The following is a 15,803-nucleotide window of genomic DNA, read 5'->3' on the forward strand; positions in this document are numbered from 1 at the left end:
AGTGTTTTCTTATCTTGGGTTCTCTTCTATTAAATCCTTGTGCTTGTAGAATTCAGACACAGGAATACCGAAAGTGATGGAGAATGGGTCTTACTTTGAAACCCCACGGTTTAGTGTTGGTTGTGTGATGTGCGCAACATGCAAGAAGGTACTTTACTCAACTAGGGCACACCCACCATGAAGAGTTATATCCTGCACTTCAACATTTGGTTTCAGATACGAATCCTCTGAGCACTGTGCTTGGTGAGTAACTAAGTCGCTACCTGCCTGTAACTGGTGCACACTTGCACTGCTCACCTTTATGCAGCTTTGGCCAGCCAGGTACCTCCCAAACCACCTTAATAGTTTTACTAACATTTTGGATGTACAATGAAAGGTAATTTCAAAAGGTAAAATAATGCTTCATTATCTATTTATTTGTATTTATTATTATTTATCTGTTTCTCCTCTGCTCTGCACTTTCCACTCTCCCCCTTCCATGCACTTTTCCCCTTTCCCTTTCCCATGCACTTGCATGTTCTCAATGTCACTGGGCCTAGTAAAATCCTTGTTTTGTTCTCCTCTGTTTCCCCTCCCTTGCCTTGTCGGGCTCTGAAACACTTGTGTACGAGCGCAATACAAATAAAATATCATATCATATCAATTATATCTGCTTGCCTTCAGTGGAAGTCCTATGTAGTCTATTTATAACTTTAGAGAACAGAACTATGTACAGATATTTCTACGGAAAATAACTTCTCTAGCATTGGATCTTTCACAGCTTCAGATGCTCTTTGATTATTCCCATCATCAGGCTGGGAATCCTTGTTAACATTAAAGCAGTTTACCTTTAAACTTTAAAACTGTTCATCATAGTGCTCTAACACCGGATGCGATGGAAATCTCCACTCCATGCATCATACTCCCTTGAGTCCTGTTGCCTGCTGCTCATGCTAGTCGTGTGGCTTCCTCCTGGTGTAAGGGCCTTGCTGGCGAGTGTCTAACTCCCACCCGTGCTGGGCACCATTTTAGCTTGGTGCACCCAGCACCCAGCTCGTCCGCCTGTTCCTCCACTCCCCACTTCTCTTCCCGCCCCCCCGATCCACCTGTATTGGCTAATGCTGGCTCATGTGACCGGAACACCTTTATTTCAGAGGACCCCGCCCCCAGGGCAGTCTTGCCCAGGCAGCCGGCAAAGGGCATCTCTCTCATGGGCAGCTCACATTCGTTGTTCGCCCATGGATGTTAGATGGAACATCCTACAGCGACAACTCTGGTAAGGGTGTATGGACGGGGAGCACAACCATTACTGTGCTCTCCCTACTCCTCTCATTCCTGCCCCCATTGCCCCGGAATGCCTAGCCACTCTTACTCACATTACTACCACCTGTTCCACACTATGCTCTGGGTTGTCACTGTGGAAAACCTTCCGGTGATCTGTAGATAGCCACTCTGAAGGCGTGTGTTGCACTTAGATAAATTTGGGTGTGGGCAATGTGTTGCAATTAGATGGAATTTGAGGTTGGACAATGTATTGCATCTATTAGGATAGCGTGTCTACTACACTAGACGTTTTATAGGGATATCCGGTCTACTACACTTAAAAGATATATGATTGTAGCCGGTCTATTGCACTCAGAAGATCTATGAGTTACCCTATGCATTGCACATAGAGATGTACGCAGGTAGCTTTTATATTGCACCTAAAGGATGTCTGAGGTTAGCCGGACGATTGCGCTTAGAAAGTGATAAGGATAGACAATGAATTGCACATAGAAGTTTTCTGAGGTAGCCTGTCTATTGCGTTTACAAGATGTATTAGGATAGCCTGTCCATTGCACTTAGCCCAGACATTGCACTTAGGTTTATGAGGGTAGTCTTTCTACTGCGCTTAGATGGTGTATTAGGAAAGCCTGTCTATTGCGCTAGAGGACCTACGAGGGTAGCCTGTTTATTATACAGAAGATATGATCACATAGCTACATAAAAAAAAAGCTCCATCTGAGCCTCAAGGTACGTATTCACGCACAACTTCGGTGGACAGGCACAGCCAGAATCCTGCATGCATCAGAATGCAGCAGCAACAGTATAGCTGGACACATTACTAGTCTGTGACCCTCCTGACCACCTCAGCACCCATCCACATACCTGACCTTCATGGGAAGCTTACTGGAGCTCGGCCAGCCCACTTAACTCCCTATCTTGGCTAAATGCACACATGGATTTTAAGCATTCTGACAATTTTCCCATTCCTTGGACTTCAGTCCACTGAGGGCGTTCCCACCACAAAGGCATTGAGGCCATACTATTGGGATAAAGGTGCTATGTAAAGGACAAACAACTACTACTACTGAAAGAGACGGGGCAGGTGTCGGCAAAAACGACGGAAGCAATCAAAGGAGTATAACTTTAGGGTTCCAGTTACCTGCTTCACTCAAATGCTTTTGGAGCAAGCCCAGAAAACCTCCAGTGGAGACCTGAACACTGAAAGCACCACACTTTGTGGTCAATGTCAATCCCTGAAGAGGGTCAACTATCAGCAGTAATTGATACCAAATCAGTTTTGGAAGGCTGTACTGGAACTAACCCACTCGAAAATCAGACAGCAGGACACCCTGGGCTACAAAAGACACTGCTGAGCAAGTTCTACTGGCCAGGGGTTTATGCAGAGACTAAACAGTGCATTTATCCACTGTTTTTGTTGTGGAGGAAGTACTTAAAATTAAACTTTTCATCATGGCAGCACTTGCCGACAAAATAGGTAGCGTTCGTAAAGCAACAGAAACATTCAATGTCACCCTCATACAATTTCGATACTTTACAACAGACTGTTCAATGGACTAAAAGATACCGAATCAAGAGGTTTCCGTGTTCGTACACGTTGCATCGTGAATACGATGCTGCATTATACATCATTATGCAACGTTATCATAATGATATACAATTTGCATAGTCCAGAACTTAAAGGACAAATGGCGAAAGCTGGTAGGAACAAACAGCTCTGTCCACGTACTATATGCTGCACTGAGAGCGAATGTTAAACAGTTAAGCCTTTGGGACATCAATAGGAAGCCTTCTGCACTAGTGCACCATGGGACTAGACATTGAGATCATGTGAGCTATGGAGTATCAGTAAAGGTACTCCTCCAGATCACAGATTCCATGTTGATTCTTGCAGATGGTGAACAGCTACCTACCACTGAAGTAATGAAGTTTTAAACAAATGGTATGTTAGTATCATTTATAAAGTGGGACCTTCACCAAAAGAGGCATCTTGGTGCTACTCAACAGAACAACAGAGAAAAGTCTAAAAGAGGTACGTTTTCAACACCAGACTAAGATGTGCCCCGAAAAGCAGGGGGCAATGAATTCCACAGAAATGTAGCTACAACAGAATAACAACGTCCACCAATCCAGCTAAATTTACACCTAGGAGTGGGGACAATACAAGCATCAGCAGAACTAAGTGCTCGGCCTGACACATATGGGCAAAATCTTTCCTGGAGATACTCAGCACCATGGCCATAAAATAGTGCTTTAAATTGGATGTACTGATTTATAGGGAGCCAGTGTAATTTCTACAGCACAGGCGAGATGTGGCAAAACCCAGAGTGGAAGTAGCCACTCGTGCTGCAGCATTTTGAAGAATTTGAACGTGTCGCAGTATGTAAGCAGGCCGAGTCAGGAAAAGGGGGTTAGAGTAGTCAATAGAAAATGTAACAAGGGCAGAGACCACAGGAGCACAAAGCTGCACAGAAATAAAATAAAGGACCCCAAAGATAGTTTCTTTAGTTGGAAATAGCATGCTGACATTCCGCAATAACTTGAAGCTCCACTGACAGTGAAGCAGATTATTCTTGGGTCCTTAACTACCACAACAGGGGAAGGAAAAGGGCCTAAAGGGGATGGCCAGAAAGCAGGATTCCAAAAAGAAGAAGCAGGGCCCACCACCCAAACTTCAGTTTTATCACCATTCAATTTAAGGCAGTTATTACACATCCATTCCCCTAAGGCCTCCAGACAGACCCTGAACTTGACTGCCGACTCAAGAAGAGAAAGGTCAAGGCGGACCAGAATCTGAGTGTCATCTGCATAAGAATAGCAGAGGAAGCCATGGGAGAAGATGAGTTTGGTCAGTGGTTGAATGTACACATTGAACAGCACTGGTGAGATGGAGGAGCCTTGGGGAACACCATAAATGAGAACCATAGACTTAGAACGAAAAAGGTGGAGGGGGGGGGGTGAAAGAGTTGAACAACGATCCTAGAGTAAAGAAGAAAACCAGGCTAAAACGGTACCCGCAAGGCTGGCCCCCCGGCAGATGATCGAGCAGGCTAGATTGATGGATGGTATCAAAGGCAGAAGAAAGGTCAAGTAACAAAATAGCGCCAACGCAAGCCAGATCGTCCACAACGGAGATCAGGCGACTCTCGGTTCCATGACCTGGATGAAAACCAGACTGTGAGAGTTGGAAAAACAACACATTTTCAAGAAAAGAGCTAAGTAGTGGACAGACCAAGGTGGCCGCTTTTAAAGTAGGAATTAGGGGGTCCAAAGAGGGTGTCCTTAGCAAAGGGCCTACTGTTGTATGTTTAAGAAGGGGTGGGATCTGACCAGTTTGAAAGGAAGCATTCACTGCTTCCATAAGCAGAGGAACAGCTTGCAACAGAATATCTTGGAGAATGCCAAGTGGCATAGGGTCCATAAGGGACAGAGATTTCAATTTAGAAACAGCCACTGCAATATCTTCTGCAGCAAAGACTGGGAATGCCAGCCACGAAGTAATAGAAAAGGAAGTGGTAGCTGAACTAGATGGAGGTAATGACCTATGTCCAGAGGAATGGATATCGGCACAAATTTGAATAATCTTCTCCTCAAAATAGGACAGGGAGTCACAAAAACCCTGAGATGGAGGAATAGAATCAGATGGAATGGAAGACAGTATAGGCACATGCACAGTCTTAAACAATTATTTAGAAAGAATAAATGCCTCTATAAGAGATAAAAAAAATAGACCCGCTTGGCAATACCAATAACTTTATGGTAAGCTGAAGAGGATTGCTGAAGAGCCATTTTAGCAGCAGGGTCATAGCAAAGGTGCATTTAAGCCTGACTTGCTGGAGTTGAAGACAAAGGGCACGTAGATCTTCAGAAAACCAAGACTCAGATGGACGTGCTCTCGGTTTAGAGCTTTTAAGCAGAGCCAACAGGTCAGCCACCATCACAAAGGTTGAACACAGAGTACCTAAATCCAAGGAGCTGGTGTCAGGGTGGCGCACTTTAATCTGCTCAATAATGTCATCCTTTGATACCGAACGCCAAGCCTGGCTAGGAGCAGACAGCAGTTCAGACCGCGATTTAGTAGGTGTTAAGTCCCAAGAAAAAGGGACAATAAAATGGTCAGAACAAAAAGCCAGAAGAGCAGGATATACTAAAATCTCAGACAGAGAAGCAAATATAAGATCCAACGTGTTTCTTTGAATTTTAGTATCCGCTACGTCATTAACTCTGAGATTAAAATCACCAGCAATATATATTGCAGAAACCAGTCAACCTGAAGCATACAGGGATATTGCTAATAGAAAGGACTGTGTTAAAATAAAAGTGATCTTTGAAGAACAGGAAGAGGTTTAATGAGAGGAAAAGGGCAGAATAAAATAAATGAGAAGTAGTTCCTGTTTGCCATTCTCTTTTTTAACAGTTATGTGGCGACATTTTGGCGGTTTGGGTCCCATCAAAATATTTTTCCTATTCTCGGGTATACAATTTGTATATTTACACAATATTACGTGTATTGATCAACCTGTAGAGAGACAGTTGTTTGCTAGGTCTGCTGTCCCCTTTCTCAAGTTAGGCGGCACATCAATGCAACCTAGGCAAAGCCAGAAGCATTATGGAAATTTCTGGAAGGGACAAAAAATATGAATCATCTTATATCAACCAGGGTAAGTTAGCCTTTCTATAGGGACACAAGCTAGCTGATGTATATAGTTCCCTTCACCTATCTGCATATTTAAAGCTGACCCCTCCTTAGTTGTGTTTCTATTGTTTTGAGGATTTGGAAGAATCAGAGGACTTGGGTCATGGTTTCACATATACTTTGTTAATCCTGTATCATCATGTGCCAGAAATCAGAGCTGGGGCAGAAAATAGATATGTTAAAAAAAACGAGAGGTAAAAGTAACTTGTTTTGCACAGAAAATAATGTAATCTGTAAAAGTAAGGACATTTTAAATCTTTTTTGTATAAAACGCAACAATTATAATAATTTCTTATTTCATTAAAAAAGAAAATTCTGTCAAAGTACATGTATTTGTTTTAAATGCATGGTTTTGCTTTCTTCATGATTTAGCAGTAAAGGGTCACCTTGCCATGCTAACCCAGACCAAATGAGCACCCATTCATTTGGACTTCTTTGAATACATGAAGGCAAACTTTAAAGGCGATGGATCCCCCCCTGGCCCCAGTTTACCTTTCCACACCCCCGCATTGACCTTTTGTGCTCTAAAGCATACTGCTGATGATCAAGTGTTTTCTTCTGGTATATTCTACAATTTGTTTTTAAATATTGAATTCTGCCTATTTTTGTTTCTTCATTTTTAGCTTGATTTTTTTCAGATAAAGCGTTTTAACACTATTTTACAATTCTTAATTTTTGCAGTTGTTAGTACTTTATACCCTGCTTTATGAGGAGAAACTGCAGATAACATTCACTTTCCAATCACAAAAAGCACAGTCAGTTCTCCAGATAAGATTTTGAAGTAGGAGTATTTTATACCCCATTTTTCAAATTTGAGAGTAAGATTTTTTTTAGGGAGTAAAAAAGACAGACCCAGGCATAATCGGAGTATTTTATTAGCAAGTAAAAATAGGTTTTAACTCTAAAAAAGAAAATGTTTTTGTAATAAATATTTCTTTGCGGCTAGTTATTTATGCATGTTAAAAACAAAATGTTTACCTCTCCAGATCAAGGAGTAATAATAGTCCCAGAGGACAAAGACTACTGTCTACCACTGGTCCAGACAAAACCATGGAGCTGTGTGGGTGAAAGCAGAGGGCAACCACCTTATGTGAGTTTGCTATATTTTGTGGGGAGTAAAAATAATCCCTGTTTTTCTTTTTTGGGAGTATTTACCCATTTTTCTCTGTAGGTCTGAGCACAGTGAATACATACATAAAGAACAGTCAACTATACACATGGTTTGTAAACGTCCATACTTACATCAGCATAGTGGCCTGTCATAGAACAGCGGTGACAGTCTTTCTTCCAATAAGCCCTTTCAATGCACTCTTTGGCAAAGTGTCCTGGTGAAAAGCAATTGGAGCAAAATCGCTCGGGACAGGAGTTTTGTAGGTGTCCTCTTGTGCCGCAAAGGCAACACGCAGGCAACTTCTAAAAGACAGGGGCACAAAGATGTACAAATTTAGTACACTAACTAAAAGCAAAAAGTTAAGCAAATATTTTGAAATAAAATGCTATATAAGGATTAGTTATATAAAAAAAGACAAGTTTGAGATGCCACCCATTTAAAGATATACTCCTGTTAGGATGGATTTCTAAAAATCACCCCTTGTGTGGTAGATTTTAGGAGGCCACCCTATTTATGGTAAACGGGGACGACACAGAGGTTAGCCAAAACCCAATCAAGAATGTGGAAGAAAAGGTCTCAGGAAAGGCATGATAGTGGTCTAGGGCTACAATGAGTCCACACAGAACACCACCAATAATTCAGGTTAGTCACGGAGCATACAAAAATACACGTATGTATTAGGTCTTTCTAAACACACTTAGCATAAAATTATAAGATGTTTACAAGTGTTTTAATGAAACACCATATATCACATATACACATTCACCTTTAGAGATAATATCACCTACTAGCAGCTAACAGGTAATTCAATGCAAGAAAACCAGTTAGATTTAGTTAGTAAGAATATCAAAATACAATTATTTATTAGGTCTTTGTGAACACACGAAGCATACAAAAATCACAGGTAAGTAATGTAATAAAAAAACAAATAACAGGGTGCAAAGTCTCAAATTTCAAGCTACTGACCAGCCATAAAATGTAACTTGTCATCTCAATTCTATACATACAGACAGCACACCATTTCTCACTCACCGAGAGTTAATTATCACTAGCCAATAGCTAGCGGAGAGTGCACATTTTGCACCCTGTACTACATATATTTACATTCACCCTTAGAAATAAGATTGCACATGCACTACATACCAGGATTCAACAGGTGGACAATCAGATGCACAAATACAGTTAGAATACTTAAAATAATTACAACTCTGTTCCCTCTGTCCTATGAAGTCCACCCCCAAGATGTATGGGACCTTGTGCCCAAAACGTCACAAGTTCCAATATGGTTTCTCCATGAAAGGTATTTCAGAACTGATTCAGTGGGCTGTGGTGGTGATTGAAAAGTTCCTTAAAGTGATACAAGTATTTACTACATAAAGTGTAAGTACCCCACTCTGTCCAACTCCAAAGTAAGCCTTAGAACAGGGCCCTTGACCCATGTTAGATGACCAAAGGCCAGGCCAGAGGGAGCTTAGGGACAAGGTTTTTCAACCCAATGTTCCATTATGTGAGATGGTGGGGCTGAAACAGGTATGCTCACTTAAACCCCCCCTCAACCTCGCCCGACTCAGATTCTTCCAGGGACACTGCAGATCTTCTGGAATTTGCAGGGGCTCCAATCTTCTGACTTTGGTCCAGGTGACTGAACCACAGGGGTTGTGCGGATGTAGAGATCACTTTTCGTGTCATGAGAGTTTTGCGGTTCGTACCAGACAGTTCCAGGCAACTTCTTGAAGATCCTCATGAAGAATAGATGCAGACCTTGGTGATGCAGACCCTTCAGACATCCCACAGGATTGCAGATAGATCGTTCCAGGAGAGGTGTCCATGGTCAGGCAGCAACAGGTAATCTTCCAGAGGTGAACAGAGGCAGCCCCATCTCAGCTTCCCTTGTTGTGAGAAGGCTATAATTGCGAGGAGAGGTGACTCATGAAATAAGCTGAAGATACTCTGCGTCGCAAGGCTGTGCTCGGAACAGCGATGGCTGTGGCCCGGTATCCCAAAAGGGAGTTGGTCAGCCCACCGGGAGGTCCAGGGACACTTCCGAAGGCTTTTAAAAATGTGTCAATCTACTTGCAGAAATCGAGACTGGTTGTTCCCACCGGCCCATGGGTTGAATAACCAATAAGGGTCTTCTGACATCAGACAGAAGAGCAGGGTTTCAACGGGTCAATCACTGGAGTCGTCCTCAGGTCATCAGTGGGTTGCTTTTCTTCAAAGAAGTCTCGGTTCCAATGATGACCTGTCTAATAGCTGCATAAACCCTCCAAGGTTAGGAGCTGGTCCCAGCCCAACAATGGTAAGGATCAGCAATATTCAAACAGCCCAGGGCTGTCCAATCCTGGACAACCACTGGTCATCACATTCGAAAAGTCTGTTGGTGGACGGGTGCCAGATGAGGGAGGACTGGGACCAGACAGCCAGCCAGACAGACAGACACCCACACACACACACCCACACCCACACTCCACACCCCACACTCCACACTCCACACTCCACACTCCACACCCCACTTGCCTGTGAAAGCAGCAGCTTTCACTGGGAATGGGGTTACCATATTTGGCATTTCCTGGCCTAAGAAGATGGGAAGAAGGCCAAAGGACAAGACGATCAAAGAACAAGCAAAAATCTCATGGCACAGCAATTTTAAAGGTGTTTGGTTACCTTTAGAAGCCACTTGCGGTAAATGCAAAAGTGCACGGGAAAGATATCACAAACAGTAAAAATCACACAGCTGCCACCAGCTTGTCTTAAACACATTGTCAAAGTAACCAAAAAGCCATGGGGTAAAATGTTAGAATACTTTGTCCTTATAACTGCATTTCACTGTAAGGTGATGTGAGCAATCGTAAAAATGACATGCATTACTTACTGTAAAAGCATTTCTGATTATTGTATCTGCTTAGATTCACCTGCTGTGCATATAGTCCGACATCCAGTGGTAAACACAGAGTATTGCACCTTGTCTTTCGAGAATCGAAAGGGGACGTCGACATGGGCGTGCCTGTAACACTATCCCTAACGTGACGTGTAGTGTAGTGTACCCAAAATCCCTCGCGTGTCGAGGATACTCCAATTGTATTTTTTCTGCCGCGAGGGAGCCATATGACTATCGTGAGTGAGTACAGAAAAGAGAGAAAAGCAGTAGACGTCTATGTTCCTTCCATCCGAGCGGGGAGGAAGGTTGGGCGCATGTGAATCTAAGCAGATACAATCATCAGAAATGCTTTTACAGTAAGTAATGCATGCCTTCTGATGCTTGTTAATATGCTTAGAATCACATGCTGTGCATAGACTAGCAAGCAGTTCCCAGGAGTTGAAGGTGGGTTATGAGAAGGAACAGTAGTGAAAAGATGTCTTAGTACTTCTTGTCCCACCTGAGAATCAGCCCTAGAATGAGTGTCTAGGCAATAGTGTTTTGTAAAGGTGTGTCCAAAACTCCAGGTTGCCGCTTTGCAAATGAACTCTAGGGGAACATTTGCAATGAATGCTATGGAACCCCCCGTGTCTAGAGTAGAGTGTGCTCTAGGCTTGAAGGGCAGTTCACTCTTAGCAAGAGTGTAGCAGAATGTGATGCATTTGGCAATCACCTTGAGATAGTAGATCTGGAGACAGGATCTCCCTCTCTGCCCGCTGCCACTGAAAAGAAAAACTGGTTTGTCTTTCTTAGTGGTTGAGTTCTTTCCAGGTAAAACATAACTGCCCTGCGTACGTCCAATGTATGCAGGCTTCTTTCCGCCACATTTAAGGGGTTCTGAAAGAATGTTGGTAGTTCTATGGACTGGTTCACATGGAACTTTGAAATGAATTTAGGCGCAAACCTAGGGTGAGTGAGCAGAACTACCTTGTCACAAAGGGGTTTAGAACTGAGAGGGCCTGTAGTTCACTGACTCTTCTAATGGAAGTGATGGCTATTAGGAAGGCGGTCTTGTAGGTAAGATCCTTAAGAATTGCTTTATGCATGGGCTCGAAATGAGACCCCATAAGTCTAGGCAATACCACATTTAGGTCCCAACCCGGGAGCCACGTTAGAAATGGGGGGGCTGAATTCTTTTTACTTCCTCCATGAAAGCCTTAATAACTGGTATCTTCCACCATGACACCTTCTGTTGTGTCGTAGTGTAGGCAGCTAAGTGAACCTTTAGTGAGTTAAAAACCAGACCAGAGTCTAGTAAATGAGTCGGGTACAATACAATGTGGGTAAGAGAGCAGTCAATGGGGTTGATGCTCTTGGAATTGCACCAGGTGACGAAGCATTTCCACTTACTGGAGTAGCAATATCGGTGTTCGATTTTCTTGCCTCTCTAAGTATGTCCATGCATTTCTGAGGGAGTTGGTGGTGCCCAAACTATATGACCTCAGGAGCCAGGCCGCTAAATTCAGAGTTTGTGGGCACGGGTGAAGTGTTTCTCCCTTGTCCTGAGATAACATGTTGTATGGGCAAGGTAGTTTCACTGGGGGGGAGAGAGAGAGACATCTCCATCAGATGAGCGAACCAGGGTTGGCGGGCTCACATGGGTGCCACCAATATCATGGTGACTGGTTCCTGCTGCATCTTGTGCACTATCTTGTTGAGTAGGGGAGTCGGGGGGAAGCGTAAACATATTTCCCTGAGCATGTGATCCAGAATCCGTTCCCCTTGGAATGGTTCTGGGGGTACCTGGAGGCGTAATCTTGGCATTGAGCGTTCTCTAGAGTTGCGAACAGGTCGTTCTCTGGGAAGCCCCATTCTGTGAAAACGTTGGAGACGATGTCTTTGTATAATCGCCATTCGTACTCCATAGGTAGCAGGAAATCTCTGCTGAGTACGTCTGCCAGAAGATTCAGATCCCCTGGAACATGTTGTGACCACAGGAACATGTGTTTGAGAGCCCCTTTCCAAATGTTCTGGGACAGTCTGGACAGCCCTGGAAAGTGAGTGCCTCCTTGTTTGTTCAGATAGTACATGGCCGTGGTGCTGTCTGTTAGGATCAGGACCGTCTTTCCCTGCAGCTGTGTCTGAAAGGCTTTCAGAGCTTTGAATATTGCTAACAGCTCCAACACCTTTATGTGGTTGGATGCTAGTTCTTGGTACCAAACGCTGTGCCCCGTCTGCTGAAGCAGGTGATTCCCCCACCCCGTGAGAGATGCGTCTGTCGTGAGAGTAGCTTCTACTGCAGGAGTGGTGAAGGACTTTCCCTTCAAGAGGTTTTCCCTCGACCACCACTGCAGAGAAAGAACAAGGGTTGGCGAGACAACCACTAAATCATCCCATTGTCCGCTGGCCTGACAACACTGGCTGTTGAGCCACTCTTGCATTGGACGCATGCGCAACAGCGCGTGAGGAACCAAATCAATGCAGGACACCATCATTCCTAACAGTCGCATGGCCTTGCGTACCGTCACCTCCCGACTGGCTACATATTGAGGGATTTGAAACAACATGTTTTGGATCCTCTCATTGGAGGGGAAGACGGGGCTGTCCTTTGTTCGAATTAGAGCCCCTAGGAACTGCTTCACTTGACTGGGGTCTAAGCTGGATTTCTTCTCGTTGATGGAGAATCCCAGGCTGAATAAGAGGTCTATCGTCTTTTGGGTGTTTGACGGGCATGTTCCTTAGGATTCCCCTGTTATGAGCCAGTCGTCGAGGTAAGGATAAACTGGCATAGATAGCCTGCGCAGGTGTGCCGCTGCCAGTACTTTTGTAAATACCCTCGGTGCTGAGGCAATGACGAAGGGTAGTACTTGTCCTCTATCATGAATCTGAGGTATTTTCTGTGCGCTGGCAACATTGAAATATGAAAGTATGCATCTTTCATGCCATATGTTTCCATGTAGTCTCCCTGTGTGATCAGGGGAATTAGTTCCTGCAGAGTGACCATACAAAACTTTTGAGGTTTGGCAAATTTGTTCGCTGGGCACAAATCTAGTACAGGGCACATGGTGAGATCCTTTTTGGGTACAAGGAAGTACACTGAATAAATACCCTTGTTTACCTGTAGAAGAGGTACGACTTGGGGGGGGGGGTCCGGCAGAATTCTATGCAGTACCCGTGGGAGACGGTCTTGAGTACCCACTGGTCTGTTGATATCCCCTCCCATGCTTGAAGAAATTATGTTAGCCGGTCCCCGGCATGGGAGGAGACCAGGATCTATTGGTCATTTCTGACCCGAAGCTGGGGAGCCTCTAGGGGTGGAATTCCGGCCCCTTCCTTTTCCACATCGTTTCCACATCGTTGACCTCTTGGGGGATACATGGTGGCGTAGCTGGTACCCTGAGGTGAGGACCAGTTATTTCCAGAGCCATATTGGTTGTGAGGAGAGCGAGACTGATCACGAAAGGAACGTCGAGAACCTCCCCCTCTTCTTTGGGAAGGCCTCTGGGAGATTTGATCCAGGGTCTTGAGGGTGTTCCTTCTTAGCTGTCTCAAGCGCCTCATCAACAGCCTTCCCAAAAAAGTCTCCTCCACTGGCTTATTTATCAATGAAGCTTGGGTTTCTGGATTGAAAACAAGATTTTCGTAACTAGGCATGCCTCTTTAGGAGGGTACCTTGTGCTAAGGTCTTGCCAGTTGTTTCTGCAGCATCCAAAGTATTTTTGAGAATACTGTGATTAACCTGTTGGCCCTCAGATACAATAGAAAGCAGGCGAGCCCGCAGCCGTTCAGGGACTTCTTGAAGGCCCTCTTGTAGCATATTCCATTGTGCGTCTGAATAGCTAGCCAACAAAGTGGTGTTGTTAGCTATAAGAGTGGAAAATGCTGCAGCAGTTGTGACTCTTTTCCCCAATGCGTATAACCTTTTGCACTGCTTGTCAGGGGGCGCTTCCCCTGTGGCCCGGGGGACCCCTGCCCTTTTCCTGGTTGTAGTTACCACCAGGGAATCTGGAGCAGCATGTCCCCTGATGTAGAGGGGATCAGAAGGGGAAGGGTGAAACAGTTTTTTGACTCTAGGATTGACAGCCCTTGTTAGGGCAGGTGTTAACAATGAAGGAACCAAGCGTCTTTTGATTGAATTCAACAATGGAATAGCTTGGCTGGCAGGTGGTTTTTCTTTTAAGATGTCCTCGACAAAATCAGCCTCTGGTACAACTTCCTGAGTGGCAATCTGGAAATGTTTCGCTGCCCTTCTTAAAATAGCGTTAAACATCATCTGGTCGTCAACTGGGGAGGCCTGTTGAGCTGGTGTGGTGGGGTGGTGTGGGGGACAGGGGGAGGAGTTCATGCACAGAGCATTAGGTTCCGGTGCTGGGGTAGGTAATGCCCGAGGCTGAGGGTCGACTGGCTGGCCGTGGTCGTCTTCCCAACCCTTCTGTGGGGTCAATGGGATCACCCACAGGGTCTCCCCCAAAGGGGTATTCATCTTGATTGAATTGGTCTATAGGGACCTCATCATCAGTGAGGTCAAAGACTCTTCCTCCTGAAAGGAATGAAAGGTCTTTTGAAATTTTGGCACAGGAGTAAAAAGGCTCTCCTCTCGAGGTCTTTTGGGCATGAATTTCTCTGAGAAGCCCACAAATCTCTCTAACCTATTTATACACCCCTCAAACTTCTCCCTGGTCCACAATGAGGAGCCAGATGAGTCTAGTGGTGGAAAAGGATATTCTAGTTGATCTTCTCTAGAATGTCAAGATTTTTCCCTTAACGTCCAAGAAAGAGACAGGGCTCCCTGAAAAGTCTTTACGAGGTTCCGGTGGTTGAGGCGTGTCTTCAGACATGACTTTAGGCCTATCTTTCGTTTTCGATGAATCCTTAGGCCTATATTTAGGTTTCGAGGAATCCTTAGGTTTATCCTTAGGTTTTGACGAGTCCTTCGATCGTTCTCCTTGATTTCCCGCCGAAACGATCTTAGCAATACTTTCGGTAATACTTGGTGTCACAGGAAAGTGTTTAGACTGGGCCGGTGGTTGCGCGTTTGTTTTCGGTGTAACCCGGGGCCTTGTGTGCCTCAGATGCCTTCTTCTGATGCGTCATGACGCTAGCTTGAATATTGGTGGTAGGGCCCTTTGATTTAGACTGCCCGGTCGCTTGCTGCACCTGCGGTTGCGGGGAGGGCTGCCGATCATGATGATCGGTGGGCACTGCCGAACTGCGGAACTATCCAGTGTGCCCGTTGGCGCAATGGAACACTTTGACTGTTTCGTCGCAGACAGACCGGGGGTTGTGTCTTTAGTGATGGAAGAGTGTGCATCCTTGTCGCCGGGATGTACAGTCCCCATAGCAGGACTCACGCCGTGCCTGGTGGGGCTGGGGATGGACGACGTGGAGTGAGAGCGCTCCGCCGGGAGGTCAAATGGCCTCCGAATTGGAGCCCTGGACATCACTAAGCCCTTCATCACACTCGGCGGCGGCGGGGGAACTACTCTCTGCCTGTGACATTCCGTAAACCGCCCACCGCTTGACACATCGCTCCTTTAGGGTCTTGGGACACAGGAGCTTACAAGCCGCACAGGCCGCCTCATTGTGTTTAAGGGGAAGACACTATTACACTTAAGGTGTTTGTCTTTCTACAGGAATTTTGCCTCGCATGAAGGACAAAATCTAAATGGAGTCCTGTCCATAGCACAGGAATAACAGTGACAACAAGATCAAGGGAACAAAGAGAGAGGAAAGGGAAAGTCATACTTAAAAAGGAAATGTCCACCCCGACCCCACTCTCCCTACTGTGTAGGCCGGCCAGAAGGCCCGGCCACGTGGTTGGCAGCGCCGACCGGAGCAACTGCCGTCGAAGGTCCGTAGAGGAGGCTTCAGCATAG

The 15,803-nt window shown here is 45.1% G+C and overlaps 1 protein-coding gene across 2 annotated transcripts in view; it reads right to left on the minus strand.

Moving 5' to 3' along the window:
• ZCCHC7 (zinc finger CCHC-type containing 7) overlaps positions 1-15,803 on the minus strand; it is a 607,337-nt gene that overhangs the window by 344,571 nt on the left and 246,963 nt on the right. For both annotated transcript variants that reach the window (XM_069630519.1, XM_069630520.1), the window contains exon 5: positions 7,202-7,372. In XM_069630519.1, coding sequence (XP_069486620.1) covers positions 7,202-7,372 — 171 coding nt within the window. The remainder of the gene's footprint in view (positions 1-7,201; positions 7,373-15,803) is intronic.

This window comes from Ambystoma mexicanum, chromosome 6q (genome assembly GCF_040938575.1).
Source record: "Ambystoma mexicanum isolate Mex_15411 chromosome 6q, UKY_AmexF1_1, whole genome shotgun sequence".
Lineage (NCBI taxonomy): Eukaryota > Metazoa > Chordata > Amphibia > Caudata > Ambystomatidae > Ambystoma > Ambystoma mexicanum.